This window comes from Callospermophilus lateralis, chromosome 2 (genome assembly GCF_048772815.1).
Source record: "Callospermophilus lateralis isolate mCalLat2 chromosome 2, mCalLat2.hap1, whole genome shotgun sequence".
Lineage (NCBI taxonomy): Eukaryota > Metazoa > Chordata > Mammalia > Rodentia > Sciuridae > Callospermophilus > Callospermophilus lateralis.
This window is the reverse complement of record NC_135306.1, coordinates 148566678-148584650: the sequence shown is the minus strand read 5'-3', so window position 1 is coordinate 148584650 and position 17973 is coordinate 148566678. Positions and strand designations below refer to the sequence as shown.

Genomic DNA, 17973 nt, shown 5'->3' with positions numbered 1-17973 from the left:
TGTGTTTTGTGACTATTTGGTGTGTCCTTTTATCCAGACCTCCTACAGCTGGGCTGGGTAGGGATCAGCCCTATTTTACAGGTAACATCAAAGCTGAGATACCTGAGGTCCCTTGGCCAGTGAGGGTGACCTGGAGTTTGATCTAGTCACTTGGGAAGTTGCTCCTGTCTCCACACCTCAGGGGGAAGGGCAGGAGAGGAACTGACCAGCTCTAATAATGAAGGTGTGTAACCTGCTGATGACCGGGAGTGATTTAACCAACCCCTGCAATAGCCCAGCAAGGTGGGAAGTCGTTGAGATGGGATTCCCTATGTTGGCCTTTAACTCAACTCTTCTTCCCTCAACCTCAGTAGCAGGGACTCCATGCCTACTGCTTCCTGCTGGGAAGTCTTTCTAATCCTTAGGTTGAGTCCTGAGTAGGGAGTGGGAGCCCCGGCTCCAGCCTCTGAAGTTCAGTGTAGCAGCTCACCTGGGAAGGGCAGTGAGATGAGCCAGGCCTGGGTGTGACCCCCCCATATCACCCCCAAGGAGGCCCTGAAGCCAAGCTGCTCCTCCTGCACAGGGGAGGAGGGCCGGTGCTCCCAAGTCACCCCTCCAATACCCTGCAGAGTTGGGGGAGGGCTTGGTGCAGGTGACAGGTGAATGGGGAGGGAAGGTGGGGTGGTAATAGGAGTGGAGGCAGTGGAGATGGGAAGCTGGGCTGCACATTGAACACTCCCCGCCCCACGGTAGGCCATCCCCTCCCTGTGTGGAGCTCTCCTGCCCCCTGGAGGCCATTGGAAGGATCACCCTGTTGTTCCCATTATAGTGCTTGTTAAAGTCAGAAAGGAGGAGCTGCTGGATCCAGAGGGTTCTAGATGTGGGTGTAGGGAGCAGGATTAACCCTCACTGAGCTCCCACTAGGGGCCTGGCACTGCTTTGTACAATTTCATTTAATTCTCAGAGCTTCCCTAAGGAGTAGCTGTTCCTATGCACGTTTATAGGCGAGGAAGCTGGGTGAAGTGGCTGCCTGAGGCCACACAGCAGGTCAGGTTCATGTGGGCTCTCAGGCCTCTGGGTGTGGAGGGAGAAGTTACCGACATGGGTGAGCTCCACACTGCAGTTCATAGTGGCAGTCCCCAGTGGGATTCTACGAATCATCTCCACCCCAGTCCCCGCAGCAGTGGCTTCCTCTGGGACTCCAACAGTAACCTCCTCCAGAGAAGGCCCTGTCTGCCCATGTCCTGTATCACCATATCTAGCACAATGCCCAGTGCACAGGAGGTGCCAAGAAATGCTCAAAGGAAATGTGCTCGGATACTTAGCAGCAGAGGTGTTGCAGCCTCACAGACTTGACTCTCATTCCTGTTCTACCACTCACTCCCTTGCTGTGTGATCTTTGGACAGTTACTTGATATCTTTGAGCCTCAGTTCCCTCAGGAGTAAGATGGGAATCATAACACAAGGTTGTGGTGAGTGTTCAACAAGGTAGCCCATGGTACTCAGCAAATAATATGTGGCTAGTAAGTGTTAGCTATGAATTAAGAAGTGATGCTCATATAACAGATAGGACTTGAGTCTACATCTCAACTTTAAAGTCAGATTCTTTCCATCGTGCCACTGTGCCTGAGTTCAGGCTGTGCCAGTGTCAGGGGAGACTACTGAAACAGGGAAGCTAGAGCTGAACAGAAAAGGAAAGAGGCATTCCAGGTGAAGGGGCAGCAGGAATAGAGGTGCGGCAGCTGGGATGCCAGAGAGCTAGGAATACAGTGAGGCGCCGGTGGGGTGGGCCTGATGGGAGCCCCACCATGAGACACAAAGCAGGGAGCAGTGAGCTTATGGGGGCAGAGCAGGCGTTCACCACCACTCAACTCCTGCAATTGCCCCCACTTTCTTTTTTGCCACCTCCTGGTCCCTCTGAAGGGCTCGCTCAGCTTCTTGCCACCCACCCCTTTCCTTCTGCTCATGCCATTGCTTCTGCCCCTCCAGTGGCAGCCCGTGGAGCCCCCTCCGCATCCTTCTGCCAAACCCGGCTGTTTCCTGGATGTCCGTTAATTTGCTCAACAAATGTTTATTAGATACTTATTGGGTGTGTAAGAAAAAAAATAAAGATTTTGGAATAAGCCAAATAATTGCTACTATAATTAAAAAGACAGGTAACACAAATCCCGGAAAGATGTGGGGAAATCGGAACCCTCAGGCATTACTGTGGGGATGCACAGGGTGCGACCAGGGCCCACGGGGAACCAGGACCAGACCTGTGGGGGATGTGAAGCCAGAGGGCATGAGGCCCAGAGGGATTAGAGAGTAGGTGTTTGGGTGGAAGACAGGGGACAGTGGCTGTCTTGTGGGGAGTAGAACAGTCCTGATTGCAAAATGGCGGAGGTTCGGTCTTGGATGTGGATGGCTACAGGGGCGCCTGGGAAAATTGGGCAGGCTCCGTGAGCTCTCAGGCTAGTGTAGCAGAAGTGTGGCTGCTGGGTTGGCCCTGGCTTGGGCTGTAGACAGCGGGAGTGATAACCTCTGTGAATCTTCACTAATGACCAAGGCCTCCCGCAATAATGAAAGCCTAAGACTAAGAATCGGATTTCCTGACAAGCCAGGCAAGGACAGGAGGGGGCTCCAACGGTGATTTATCAAAATAAAGAAATTCGGCATTCCTTACACCCCGAGTGCCATACCCAGATTCATAGACATGAAGTGTGCAGACTATGTCTTTAGCTGAGTGCGGGCAGACCTTAGCGATGGATTGGAAGCAGAGGGTGGGAGACTGGTGCAAAAGAGGAATTCCAGGTTTCTTTTGGGAAGCTAGGTCTATGTCAACTGTAATAGTCTCTTCCTTCAGAAGATCCCCCTACTCCACGACAACGACCCCAGAAGGTGTTGCTCCATCCCATCTCGGGTCTGTCCCTACCAGCTATCCACACGGACAATCTCCCGGCTCCCCCATGCTGGGGATGCAAAAGCTGTGCAGGGCACCCGGCGGGTGCTAGGGGAGGGGATCCTTGTGTGACAAAAGAAAGACATCGTGGCCTTTCCCGGGATCGGCCACCGGGGGCGCCAACGAGGAGAGAGGGCCTCCGGGCCTGGCCTTCAGGCTGCTCGGGCCTGGACTGGGGCAGTGGGCGATGGGCAGGCTCTGAGCCTCTCTGGGGCCTCCCAAGGCCTCTTCTGCACACTCGCGCCCGGGTACGTTGTTCCTGTCTGCGGCTGCGCAAGCGGTGAACCCGGAGTCCAGCTGCACTGGACACCTCCGGCATGCTATTGGCGGGCCGCCGGCCTACCCTGCTCCGCGGGTTGGACTTGACTCTGGCCAGCAGCGGGAGTCTCCTGTTCCAGAGACTCCCCACATGCCTGGGGCGCGGTGGCCCCAGGGGTCCTTCATCTTTCTTCATTTTAGCCAGCGAGGAACCAGGCCACCAATGAGGTCTGCCTTCCAGAGCGTGTTTCCTTTTCTGTCTTTCCCTGCCCCTCGGTCGGAAGGCCCTGAACTCCTCACCTGCGCCCTCACCTGCCTTCTGGGCGGTGGAAACCTGAGCTGGAGCGGTCGCAGGCTGCAGCTTCACCCACCCCCCCACCCCCCCCAACTGGAGGAGTTCTCCCTCGGGTCCTCTTCTGACTTCAGTACCTTTTACAATTGAAGATATTGAAGCAGCGGCACAGGGCTCCCAGCAGAAGCTGCCAAATCCACCCGCCAGCAGTGGCTCCTCATCTGCAGTCTGTCCCACCTCTTGGTGCCAGGCACCTCTGAGTCTCTGAAACCATGTTGGGCGTCTCAGGCCCCAGGTTCCTCCCTACAGTTCCGGGCTTCTCTTTAGGTCTCTAAAAGACCTAAAGGGGCTCACTTCTTCCCTCCTAATTTCCCCAGTGCTACTTCAGTTACCAGCACCCCCTCCCAGGCACACCCAGGGACACTGACTGCCAGACCTGCTTCCCACCTGTTTCTCCTCAGGAGTGGAGCCCTGGTAGCCAATGGCACCCTGGACATGGGCCCAGGTGTCTGGGTGGCCTGCAGAGACGCTTGCCTGAGGTGATGTTGCCATCATTTTCCTGGCCTGTGTGTCATGGGACTGGGTGTGGGGTCAGAAAAATAACTGAAAGAAGGAGAAAGGCTTCCCTATAGAACACCTCCTTAGCCTCAATGTGGCCTTTTCATATCTTCAGGTTCCTGACTAGGAGAGCTCATCTGGCAGCAAGTTCTGGGGGCCAGGAGAAACATTACAATGTGTGTGTGTGTGTGTGTGTGTGTGCACCCACATGCATGTGTCCACAGGTGCTTCTGGGAACAGAAAGCCCCAAAGCTGTGGGAACCGGCTAAGGAGGCAGGCTGGAGTGGGCAGGATGGGAAGGCTCGTTCAGTAGTCATCAGAGCCTCTGTGATGATCTAAGAACTGAGCTGAGCCCCTTTAAGGGAGGGTCTTTAACAATGATCTTCAAAAGGGTCAGGCATGTTCTTTGAAAGCCAACTTTGGTAGGGACAATGGATGGAGCTCCCCACCCTCCCCAGACCCTTGAGGGCTCTGGACTTTAAAAAGGAGGTCACCTTGAGGCCCACAGCAGTGGGATACTGGCAGGACCCATCTCTGACCAAGGCTGAGCTTCAAGCTTCCCCGTCTTCTTCCCTGTGGCCTGGCTGTGGTTCTCCCTCAGCCCGCCAGCACCACTGTCACGGGTCACAGGGCTGACCCTACTCCCTCTCCCTGATGTCCTGGGATTCATAAGACTGATCACCCCTAACAGGTCCCAATTTTATGCTCCAAAGATCTGCCAACTCCTTGGTCAAGTCCTCATGCAAACCAGATCCTTTCATTCAATGCCTTCTGGAGGAGCCTCTCCCTGGCCCTTCAGGCACACCCAGGTTGCCCCTTTCTGCTCCCTGCCTAGGTGGTCCAGCACCCTGGCCCAACTCCATAGCCACTTTCCACAGGAAGCCTTCCTGTCTTCCCCAGTGGGTATCCCCCTTTCACTCTCTCAAGACCAGGCCTTTACTTGTCCTGGGGCCTCGTCCCACACCACATTTTATTTTCATAAGACTAAGATTCTTCATCACAGTGACCCTAATCCTGGCACAAAGTAGGTACTGAGGAAAAGTCTGGTGCATGTACGAATGAATGGGGGACTTCAGGCATTTTTATTTTTATTTTGTTAAGGGGAGAGAGAGAGAGAGAGAGAGAGAGAGAGAGAGAGAGAGAGAGAGAGAGAAGATTAAAACCAGTGGGGCTTAATCACTGAGCCATATCCCAAGTCCTTTTTATTTTTTATTTTGAGACCGGATCTTGCTATTCGTTAAGTTGCTTAGGGCCTTGCTAAATTGCTAAGGTTGGCCTCAAGTTTGTGATACTCTTCCTTTAGCCTTCTAAGTCACTGGGATTACCATTACATTACACCCAGTTAAAAAAAATTTTTTTTTCAGACAGGGTCTTGTTTGTTGCCCAGGCTGCCCTTGAGCCCCTGGGCCTAAGTGATTGTCTCACCTCAAACTCCTAAGTAGCTGGGACTACAGGCATGTGCTGTTGTACCAGGTTCAAGGCATTTTTTTTTAAGAAGCCCCTGGCTGAGCCGTCATGGATACTGAATGAAGATCATCAGAGCAGGTTCTGCTCTCCGTAGTGTCCTGACACTCATGATCAGAGGCCTAATTTTCTCAAGAAGTTTAACTCTTGTGTAAGCTTTAAAATGGAGCCTGTGACAAATAATTGTCACCCAGAATTACTCTGGGTTGAGCTGTGTCCCTGCTCCTGTTTCATCTGCAGGCTCCAACTCTAGCCCATCCGGAGCTCAGCCTGCTGGGATTTGGTAGCCCTTGCTAGGCTTCCATGGGCTCTGAACCTTGGCTTGTCTTGATCATTTTCATGAGGGATTTTGTCCTTGATGTCCAAGCATCACCTGCCCACTCCCATCTCATGCTGATAACTCACAGGAACTAGAAGTTATGGTTTGGATATGAGGTACCCGGCAGCTGCAGTTAATCCAGGAATATTCAGAAGTGAAATGATTAGATTATAAAAACCAGTGGGGCTAATCAGTCCATCCTAGTTTGAATGGACTGACTGGATGGTAACCATAGGAGGTGGGGTGTGGCTAGAGGAGGTGAGTCACTGGGGGCATGGCCAGACTAGTTCGTCTTCCTTGTAGCCCCTTCCCCCTCTATCTCTGCTTCCTGACCCCTCCATGAGCTGAGCAGCTTTCCTCTGCTGGGTCCTTCCCTGATGATGTGCTCAGGCCCAGAGAGATGGAGTGGTTCATCTATGAAACTGTGAGTACCAAATAAACTCTCCCTCCTTTAAGTTGTTCTTTTTTGGGCATTTTGGCCAAAAAGCCATGAAAGCTAAACACTGAGCATTTCTTAGACTCCTCTGGCCCAGGTGGGCCTGCCTGCCTGCTTTCGAGAGTACACGGTATTGAGCAAACATGGCATATGTATGCATGTGCCCCCTCCCCCACAGAGCTGGAAGGAGACACTGTTGAACCAGAAGGACCAGTTTTATTAGATTCCAGCAAGACTACACAGCACGGTTCATGCAGATTAACTGTGTCTTTGCTGCCCAGGGGAGGAGCCCTTCCACTGCCAGCTCCTTTGATGGCACATCAAGGGGTGGGGCATCAAGGGGACCCTTCAATATATTCTGCATGAGGGACAGTTGGGATCATGACAGGGGGTGGAGGTGAGATGGTGGGCAGCTGAGGGCCCCTGGGGCCTTGAGTCTTCAGAGGCTCAGGAACCGTAGGACCTGGGTCCTTTGCTGGTGCTGGCACCAGAGGATCTTGATCCTTCAGAGGCACCTGGGTTATAGGAATTTGCTTCTTCACAGGCTCAGTGACCATGGGGACTTGATTCTTTGGAGGCTCTGAGACCATAGGACCTTGATCCTTGGCTAGTGCTGGGATAATAGGGTCTTGGTGCTTCATAAACTCATGGAACACAGGGCCTTGATCCTTTACAGGTGACATAACCACAGAATCACGACCCTTCAGATGCTCAGTGACCACTACATCTTGACCCTTGACTGGCTCTGGGGCTGCTAAACTTTGACTCTTTCCAGGCCCAGAGACCACAGGACCTTCACTCTTTATAGGTGCTGTGACCATGGCACTTTGATCCTTCTGATGCTCCGGGACCAAGGGACCTGGATCCTTAGCAGGTGCTGGGACCACAGGACTTTGATCCTTCAGAAATGCTGGTACCATGGAACCTTGATCTAAAACTTTAGCTGGAACCATAGGACTTTGGTTCTTCACAGGCTCTGGGATCAAGGGACCTTGGTCCTTGGCTGGTTCTGGGACCATGGAACCTAGATCCTTGGGAGGTTCTGGGACCACAGGACTTTGATCTTTCAGGGATCCTGGGACCGCAGGACCTTTATCCTTTGGAGATCCTGGGACTACAGGACCTTGATCCTTTGGAGGTTCTGGGACCACAGGACCTTTATCCTTCAGAGGCTCTTGGACCACAGGGCCTTGACCTTTCAGCAGCCCTGGGACTATGGGACCTTGATCCTTTGGAGGTCCTGGGACCATGGGACCTTGATCCTTTGGAGGCTCTTGGACCACAGGGCCTTGACCTTTCAGAAGCCCTGGGACCACAGGACCTTGATCCTTGACTGCCTCTGTTGCTACAGGACCTTGATTCTTATGTGTCTCTCCGGCAGGTTGGACTGGGCTCCTGCAAAGGAGAAAAAGGTGGTCACTGTGAGGACAGAACTTGGGCCAGGGATAAGGCAGAGCACAGATTGCCTGATAAAACTTGGCCTAGTGGAGCTTGGGCAGGGTGGTTCTTATTGGCGAGGCAGGAGGAGAATCTGATTTCTGTGTTAGTAAAAAATGTGGAGTGGGTGAAGGGCAGGAACCAGTCATTCAGTGTGTTTGCCAATTGATTATAACCTGCATGTGGCACAGGGGACAGTGCCTGGGTGACAATGGCAGTACTGCAGCTGGATCTGGAGTCCTCCAGTGGGCATCCCAGTAGCCAGTCCAGCCCACACTCCACCCAGGCCTCTACTTATCCCTCGAGGCTTGCTGGTCCCATCCTGGGGCCATCTTAGCCTTCCACTCAGGTGATCCTACAGGCTGGACCACTCCGTCCTTGTTTTCAAGGGCTTCCAAGTTTCTTTTCTCCCTGTAACATTAAGAGCTGATTTCTGGGAAGGGCAAGGGGTCACCACATAACATGAAAGGGGGTAGTGGGAATGTCTTCCTTCTCACCCCCGGAAAGGGAAAAGTACTTATTACCAGTATTTTTTAGAATGGTAAGCACATGAGAATAATAAAAACTAGATCAACTTTAACTAGTTCCATTATTGCTTTTCAGTTTTCTAGAGACAGTACACCCCATTATGTCCTACAACACTCCCACCACACCCCACTTCTGGTAGGCAACTGGCTGGGACTCCCCATTCAGGCAGTGAGGGGGGCCTGTCCCTCCCTCTGTCCCCACTTGCATTTCCTCTACTCTCCTTGAACCCTTGCTCTCTCTTGCTCCAAAGCTTTTGGACTTATTTCCTGTAGCCAAGAGTCCTCACTGCAGCCACCTCCCCATCCTTTGACCCACCCACCTGCAGAGAGCATGTGACAAACACTGCCACACTCCGGCCTGGCCAGCTCTCATCCCTTCCTCAAAGGCCAGACTAAAAGCCACCATTCAAGAGAGGTATTGCTCAACTGGCGCCACAGACCTTGGCACCCCTAGGCACATCAGGACTTCCAAATCACTTCTCATATCTCATTTCAGAATACGGCAGCCCTAGGAAGCACGTGGAGATTTTATTACTCTAGATTTTAGATGAAGAAACTGAGGTCCAGAGAGGGCAAGTGATGGAGGCAGTGAGGGGACCCAGGGACCAAGGTCTGGGTCTTTCTGCCCTGGGATTGACTGTGGTCTTTCCTGCTCCAGGGTCTGTCACAGAGCAGGTGCTCAGTGCAAGGGAGCTCTAATTATTAGTCTTCTACTCTTCACCACAAGGTTTGTGAGCTCAGAACCACGTCAGCATCTTCACAGTTCCTCCCAGGCTTTCAGGAATAGTCTTACCTGCTTCTTGCAGCTGCTCCAGTGACACCTCCACCTGGCAACACTTCCTCACCTCATTATGGACTAATCTCTCTGGGCCTCCCTTGTCAGCTATTCGTTGGGAATAGTGAAATTCCTCCGAAGTTTGTGATGATGGAGGTCTGCACACAGAGTGCTTGGTACCAAGGCAGGATTGATCAGTTTTATGATTATTTTTTCTATTTATGTGCTTAGAAGTAAAATTATACAAATTTGGGCTGTTTTTATTCTTCTAAGTCATGATCTAGAAGGTTTTCACTGAATTTGGCATCTCAAGCTGCCTAAGAGCTGACCCCTGTCATCGGGGTCCACTGTGGCAGGCAGTCTGTCTGTCCAGTTCCCTTGCTGTCTCTGAGCATCACAGAAGCGGGGAGAGCTGAGGGAGGCCTCCTGGCTCAGCACAATGCAAAGTGCAGTTGTCCTGGCCATGAGGATAGAGCCAGGCAAGCCCGTTGAGGAGTATGCAGGATCCAAAGATGATATTAAAACCATTCTAGTCATTGGTAGCTAGCCAGAGAGGAAAATGAAAATCTGAATTCAGAACAGAATCAAGCAGGGAATTGATTAGAGGTATCCTCTCAGGCCATTAGGTGACCTGGGCACAGTCTTCTTGATGGGGTGACAAAGCTCAGAGGGGGCAAAAGACGGTGACCAGGGTTAAGCCTGATCTCAGGGGCCTGGGCTACAGAACTACCCCATTGGAAGGCCATGGGAGTGCCCTGTTGGCATGGAGATCATAAACAAGGCTGGCCCCTCAGCCATAGCCTTGGGCAGGAAAGAGTTTCTCTGGATGTTTGTGGCATTGCCTCCCATGACACCCCCCGAAACCTCAGTCTAATAAGCACTCTCAGCCAGCTGTTCACTAACCCCAAAATTGCGGGGATCAATCAACCTTGTACTGATTTCATTAGTAAATACTTTCCCTTAGTAGCTAAATGTCTTTAATCATGGGATAGTTTAGAATTAAGATTAGAACTGAAGGGCTGGGATTGTGACTCAGGGGTAGAGCGCTTGCCTAGCACGGGCCGGACCCAGGTTCGATCCTCAGCACCACATAAAAATAAAGGCATTGTGTTGTGTCCATCTACATCTAAGAAATAAATGTTTCTTTTTTAAAAAAAATTAGAACTGATAAGTTAATCCCAAACTATTAACTTTTTTATTGTATTAACTTTAGGAAAAATCTGCTTTGATTTAGCTTGAAACTATGCATAATGTCTAAGATAATTTGTCATATTAGAATAACAGATTCATCTTGTGATCATGTAATGGAATAATTAAGTTAAAACGATAATTTATTTTAGTTTTTCTTATGTACTTTTTTCTTTTTATAAAGAAGTTTTTAATATAATCAGGATATTAAATGAATAATTAAAACCTTTTTGGTGCCTGGGCATGGTGGCATACACTTGGGTCCCAACTACTGGGGATGTTAAAATGGGAGGATCACTTGAGCTCAGGAGTTCCAGACCTTGTGGGCAACATAGTGAGGCTTTGTCTCAAAACAAACCCTTTGCCACTTACCGTAAAAGCCTGAGCATTTACCTCCTATGTTTTATCATGAAATAAAATCTAGGGGTAAGATTGTTTGCCTGGCAATGGGTCCCTTTGTTGGGCAATTTTAGAATAAGCAATGTTGGATCTTTTAAGTAAGAAGACCAAATAGCAGAAACTCTTAACTTTTCTTCATGTTGAGAAAAGCAAAATTCAACTTCTTTGTACTATCAAAAATTCTGGTGGATGGCACTTGAGAAGAAAGTAAATAGCATTAAACCCTTCAACCAGCTGCCATCATGGCATCTGATGAGATGGAAGGAAAGGGAGACGGGACCAACATGTTTTCAGGGCACTTTTGGGAAGAAAAGGTTCTGGCTTTGCCCTGGCCCTGCTGGTGACAGATTGGCAGGCTGTTTCCTGCACAGGTCTAGGCAAGCCATTGATCTATTAAATGAGACTTATAATTTAAAGTTGAAAAATATAAGACAGCTATAAAAACAATAATGGGACTTTTGTGACAACCTGATACCCACCATATTTTTATGCTCCATTTATTTTAAAGTATTTATAATTTAACTTAAATTATTTAGGGGAGTTGAATTAAGTTATAAATAAGGTTCTTCCTAACAGACATTGTTACATCCCACTGGATTTTTTACTTTCTTACTTTTATAAATTAAGCATTCTTTTTTAACCCTGCATCCCTGCTTACTCCTTTTTTTTTTTTTTTTTCCTTCTTGTTGTGGTGCTTTGAACCCAGGGCCTTGTGCATGCAAGGCAAGCACTCTACCAACTGAGCTATATCCCCAGCCCACTTAAGCATTCTTTTTTAAAACCAAAATGACCTTGACAAGTTTTCCTATGCACAAAACTGCCCTCAGGGGCACCATGAAAACCTCATTGACACTGACTATCGCCACTTGGCCCCACAGTTCCCTGCCGGTCTCCCCATCTGTAAAATGCCCATCTCCTCCAGTGTGCTGGGGCTGCGATCGCAGTGCTGAGTGGAAGGGAGCATGGAACTTGACTGGTAGATGTGGGCTGGAGTCAGCCCTTCTCAACCACAGGCCAGCTGTCCTTGGGCATGGCTGACTTGCCCAACTGAATCTGATTCTCTGGGCCAGCTGCAGATACTCTGAAGACTGCACAGGACACAGGCCCTCTACCTCCCATCCTAGGCGCCTTATCAGCACTGACCTCTCAAAAGCGAGAAAGATCAGCTATGTTTAACTTGGCTTCTGTGCTGCTCATTGCCTAAGAGCTTAGGCAATTACCCAACCACACAGACCTTAGTTTCCCCACCTGTAAAATGGGGATAACAATAAAAGTGCTGATTGTTAGGACAGAGGATCAGAGGGTCCTGTTAGGCAGGCACCTGAAGTCATAATTCCTGGCATGTGTAGAGTGTTCAGGTATGTTACACAAATAAGTCTGTCCCCACGGTAATAGCAAGAACAGTTTATCTCCTTTGACCCTCATGCAGCATGGAGGAAGGCAGCCCTCCTCTGAGCCCTTCTCCCTGCCTTGTCCTCTCATGCTGTTTACAGTCTCTCTGTGCTGTGTCTGCTGTTACTGCCTCCTGGGTCACCTCTTCCACCCCTTTTCCCTGCAGAAGCCCTGGCTGACCTTGAAGGCTTGGCCTGGGTCCCACCTCCTCACAAGCTCCTCCTGTGTGTATATCTGCAGCATCGCTGTGCCGTCTCCCTCCACATTCCTGGGTGCCCCAGCTGCCAGGCTGCTCCCCCAGCAGACTGTGAGCTCCCCAAAGGCAGGGGCTAAGCTCCTCACCTGCAGTCCCATTGCCCAGCACAGCATCTAGAACAAGGAGTCCAAACAGGAAGATTGACTATCATTGCAGAAATCTAGTTTATCCTCTATTCCTGGCCCCATCCAGGAACCCAGTCATCCAGGGTCATCCTTGAGATCTCCCTCTCCCTTGAAACGCTCGCCTAACCTCCTTCTTGCGACCTCCAGTCCCATCTATCTCACCACCTCCCTTGCCATGCCGTCACCTCTCTAGACCACTGTCCACAGCCTCCTAACTGGAGTCCCAGGTACCATCTTCTTGGCCCTTCTCCAATGCATTCTCTACACTGAGATCCTAATCTTTCAAGAAAGCAAATCTGGTCCTGTCTCTTCCCTGCTCACAACCAACCTTTCAGTGGCTTCTCCTTTCATGAAGAATAAAGAGTAAGGTCTGTTCATGGTCATCCAGTTGAGTAGCCTACTCCTACCATCTCCCTGGCTCCTGTGCCCCAGCCCCCAGGGTCCTCCCTGTTCCTTCAGCCTGCCAGCTTCTTCCCATTTTTATGGCTTTTGCACATGCTGTGTCTCCTGGGAAATTCTCCTTCCCCTCCTCACCTGATTAAGCCTCCATATCTGTCTGCTCATTGGAGCGCTGCCCAGGGGGACCTTCCCTGAGCCCACAGTCGGTGGTGGCCCCACTACTGCTCTCCTGTCCCTGAAACATTCCTTTCTCTCTTTTTTCTTAGCAATTTCTTCCTCCCTTCCCCTCTCTCTCTCTCTCTCTCTCTCTCTCTCTCTCTCTCTCTCTCTCTCTCTCTCTCTCTCTTATTTTCCTGGCACCAGGAATTGAATCCAGGGGCCTTTAACCACTGAGCCCTTTTTTATATTTTATGTTGAGACAGGGTCTCACTGAGTTGTTAGGTCCTCACTAAGTTGCTAAGGCTGGTTTTGAACTCACAATCCTCCTGCCTCAGCCTCCTGAGCTGCTGGGATCACAGGTGTGCTCCCTGCGCTCGGCTTTGCAATTTCTTATATTCTTTTGGATTAATGTTCCTCCTACTAAATGGAAGTGTTTAAAGGGGAGGGACTAAGTCCGTTTTGTACGTCATTGTATCTTCTGTACCTAAAACTGTCTCTGACCCAGGGAGACCAGAGTAAATACATTCCAGTGAGTGTATAAAGAAGAGCCTTTTGGGCTAGGGATATAGCTCAGTGGTAGAGTGCCTACCCAACATGCATGAGGCCCCCAGTTCAATCCCCAGTGCAGAGAAAAAAAAAAAAAAGGCTTTCTGCTTTCTGTGACAGGTTCTGAATTCTTTGTAAAACTTAGCCTTCCAAGGTTAGGTGAAACATCCTAAGTCTGAGATACTTCACATACTGCTAATCTTGTTTCCATGGAGACAGTTAAGGCCTCCCAAGGACATACACACTGACATTGGATCCAGGCTTCACAGAGCCAGAGCGGCATCACAGGGCCCTGTCCTAGACCAGCTGGAGAAAGACCTGCATTGCCTTCCACTGACTGCTGTTCTTGCATACAATCCTGATCCTATAATCTGCCCATGTGTATTTTTTTTCCCTTCCAGATCTTCTCCTATTTTACTATCAAAGCAGCCCAGAACTACGCAGCACTCCCAGCACAGGGCCCTGTCCTAGAATCCTCTGCCTTCCGCAGGGTAGAAATGCCCCAAGGAAGAAAGAGACACTTATTAACTGGGCAATAACTACCTGCCAGACCTGTGATAGATGTTTTAACATACACTGTTACATGTGATGTTAAAAATAACCTCTTGGAGGAGAAAGTGCACCAATTGGCCAGAGGCTGGTAGAGCCGAGTTCCAATGTTGACCCAGCTCCTTAGCCACAGGTGGCCATTATGGCCACACCAGTCTCCAGACTCAGTTTCCTTATCTTTTAAAAGGGGATTAGCTGGGTGCTTGCAGAGTGACTCCTAGAATACAGGCATGTTTAGTAAATGGTAGGCCCAAAGAGGGACTTAGCGATCTGGTTAGAGAGGGCAAGCAGCTCTCCTACAGCCACACAGCAAATGCATAGTCAGCTCCAGATGAAAGCACTGGCCTTCCAGCCTCAGGGAGTGGGTAGAAGGAGTGAGCACACTCACTTGGAGCAAAGATGGTCAGGATAGGAAGAGTGGGGACCAGGCCAATGATGCCACAGTGGACCCAGGAAGTAGGTACCAGACAGGGTGATATCATGGCTTTGTTCCCTGCCTGCCCGCCTCCATGGGCCCTGCACATGTGCCCTTGTTTGTTAGAGACAAACAAAACTCCTAACCCAGAGATGGAACACTGCCTTGGGGGATTGGAAGGCTCATTATTCTTAGGAAGGATCTATAAGAGTCAAGAAGCTCTCTCCCCTCTCTCTCCCACAGGACTCTGTGGGAGCCTCTATTTCAGTAATTGACATGTTGTTTGGTTGTTATCTAACTCTCCTGCTAGACTGTGGGGCTCTTTTTGTTTTTCTGTGTCCTGAGTACCTAGCAGCATCTGACTGACAGAAGTACCTGGCCTCCCGAGTGCAAGTCTTGAATGACTGGTATGTATGTGACTTTTTCTCTTTATTCTCTTTTATTTATTTTTTCTTTCATCCATTCATTGGACAAAATCTAGTAAATCCCTACTCTGTGTTAGGCTTGGGACTGGAAGCACAGAAATGAGACCTGGGCTTTGCCTTGAACAGCCACCAGAAAGACTGTTAAGCATACATTCCAAACACCTGCCACACCCAGCACGGGGTGTCACCCCAGCACTGCCCCCTGAACCCCTATCAGCCTGTGTCTCTTCAGAGACTCCAACGGATATTTAAGAGACAAAGACATCCTTGGCTGGAGAAGTCTTCCCTCTCTGTTTCATGGAAGCACAGCTCCATAGAGCTGAACCAAAGGGCAGGCCGCGGGGCAGTGGGGCCTTCTGGGCCTCTGCTGCTGTCCCCTGTCACCTGGCTGGGCTGTCTTTGGGGTCGGCACCTGCCCCAGTGAGGTGGCCTACTCCTTGGTGACCACTGGTTAGACCTGAACTTCTAGAAACTTGTGTTCCCTGCAGCTCCACTCTGCACAACCCTGCCCTGATCCAGGCCTTGAACTCTGGAGCTGCCCTCTTGGGGACACTCTGCTGCCTGCCCCAGGACAGCCTTTCAGAGATTTAAAGTGGCAGCAGTTGTGTCCTAATTCCTGGCCTCTCCGTGTAAGACAAGCGTCACAATAGTTACACACTTGGCTACCAGAGCCCTCACTATCCCACCTGGCGCCCTCATAACCTGTCTCGGTCAATTCCCATCCCTTGAGTATGAGCCCAGAACTGAAAGCCACACGGCAGGTGAGGTCTCCAAACAGGACACACCCCTCTGCTCTGGACCCCATGCCCACTCACCAGCCCCTGCCACTCTGCTGCTTCTCAGGTCTGTGGAGCTGGCTGCCAGCCACCCACCACCCCTCTGCCTATGGAAGCCACCTCACTGACAGAAGATTCAGTTCCAGGGCCACTTCCTCAGTGGGACCACTGCTGACACCCAGCCCTCAGCTTCTCCAGTGTTCCCACAGCCCCCCACCCCAGCTGCCCCCTCACTTCAGTTGTCAACTGGTTCACAGCTGCCTCTGGTCTGTGCTCCAAGGGCAGGGACCACCACGTCTGCTGCTTCTCTCTTTCCCTTCCTACCTCCCTCTTTCCTTCCCCTTCTCTCTTTTCTCACCTTCTTGCTTTCTTCCTTTCAAACAAAATGTTTCTATAAATATTTTTAAAGAGCCTACCATGTGCTAGGCCATGGAATATAGAAGAGATCCAGAAAGTTCCAGCATTGGGCTGGCACATAGTAGGTGGTCTTAAAAAAACTCATACAAGATCAACTGCTGACAATTACATTTACAGGTGGCACTGTAACCATCTTAGCAGCCTTTTCTGTGTCTTTCGGGATTTCTAGGAGGACTGTACACACAACGTGGTTTTTGGTTCTCACAACGCATCAGGTTGCAGATAGAGCTCATTCTCTCATCCATTTTCCGGAACTGGAAAACAGGCTCAGAAAGGGGTGTAAGTTGCCAAAGGTCGCATAGGGAGCATACAGCAATGTCAGAACCTTAACTGAAGAGCTCATTCTCTACAAATACAGAGATTCCAAATTTGCTGCATCTGAACCAGGTTCCACATAAGCTGACCCGGACTAGTTCTGGCTGGAGCCAGTGACTTCTACAGGTCTCTGATCAGAGCTCCCAGTTGCATTTACTGAGATATTTGTCCTTTTGGGCTAAGCCCCCAACAATTGCCTGGCCAGTCCTGCATCACCTCAATCCTAATTCTATTACACGACACCACCACCACTACCACCCCACTCCCCGACCCTGGCTGACTTTGCCCCTGGCAAAGAAGACATCCCCAGAAAGCAGTGTCTTCTTGGCCTAGGAGTGCCCATCCCCACTCACATCATGAAGCTCTACCTGTGTGGCTGCCAGTCAGTCTACCAGCCTAGGGTCACAGAGTCCTCCAGATGTGGCTCATCACCACCAGAAGAGTAGCTAGGACCACAGCTAGACACATATTGCCACCACAAGGCTTAATTCTGGGTTGAGTTCGGGAGTGACCTGTGCTGATCAAACCCTGCATCTGTGACCTTCACATGACTCGTTTTCCACAAATGAGTGTTTGGAGTGGTATGTTTGGGAGAGAATGAGGAGACTCCTGTTCAGGAGGATGTGTGCCTTTTTCCCAACAGGAATCCCAGTGACGGCCCAAGGACCAGACAGAGGATGCACTCTAGAGTCACCCAGACCTGGCTTCAAATCTAGCTCATCACTTATAAGTTGTGTGACTTTGTTCTTAATCACTCAGTTTTGATTTCTTTGTCTGTGAATGGGGAGAACAATGGACTCTAACTTTATTCTAAGGAAGAAATTAGGCCAAATGCCTAAAAGCCAAATAAATGTTCCATCCCTTCCTGTAGACTGGGCCAACTCTGCATTTCATAAAAGCCAGACCAGAGACCTGGGGCAGCTTTCTACCTTTTCTACTCGCTGGGTCCCCTCCGGGAGGAAATGCTCTAGTGAAGATCAGCGGAAGGGTTGTACTAGGTCCGCAGCGGGTTGGGGGGCTGTTTTCTGCCCTGCTATTTACTTATTTACTTATTTTACTGTTGTTAAATGCTTTTCCTAAATTTTTATCTGCTAAGAATAAATAACTAAAATCCCAGTTGCACCAGCAATATTGTAAAAAGCATTCTTCGTTGTGTTAACACAAAGAAAACAAAGTCAAGGGCAAGATTGATGGTCTCAATGGGCCACTAGGAATCTGATAATCCTTTTAATGACCCTTTTTAAAAAGTAAAGGGCCTGGACTAGGGCCACCAGACAGAAATGGCTCAGTTCTTGTCTCATTCTGTGCTCCTGGGAATTTAATAATCCATTTTTGTCTTCCCCTTCTCCCCACTAAAGCAAAGGATGGGATCTGGAGCAATCTATCAAAATTGGCTTCATGTGTCCAAAGGAGATCAATTCAAATGAACACGTAATTGCAAAAATGGAATCTATACAAGGTGATTTATAGGGTCTGCTGAGGGAGGAGAGACCAGAGAGATGAAGGGCTGGGGTTGGGGAGGCAGGTGGCAAGAGCATCTCTAAATGGTCTTAACCTCAGGCCAGCGTGTGGCAGAGGGAGTGGATTTTCCCTGGGTGGCCCCAGCTACCACACAGTTTGGGACCA

At 50.1% G+C, this 17973-nt stretch overlaps 1 protein-coding gene across 2 annotated transcripts in view; it reads right to left on the bottom strand.

The window, feature by feature from the left end:
• Positions 1-6443: 6443 nt before the first annotated feature.
• The window catches only part of Map6 (microtubule associated protein 6), a 72149-nt gene continuing 60619 nt past the window's right edge, over positions 6444-17973 (bottom strand). The window contains exons 4-5 of one of the 2 annotated variants that reach the window (XM_076846623.2): positions 7437-7642; positions 6444-7403 (exon numbers count right to left, since the gene is read on the bottom strand). In XM_076846623.2, the coding sequence (XP_076702738.2) occupies positions 6583-7403; positions 7437-7642 (1027 nt within the window). In that variant the 3' untranslated portion in view covers positions 6444-6582. Of the gene's footprint in view, positions 7643-17973 lie in introns of both variants that reach the window. The other variant, XM_076846621.2, reaches the window with a different exon arrangement.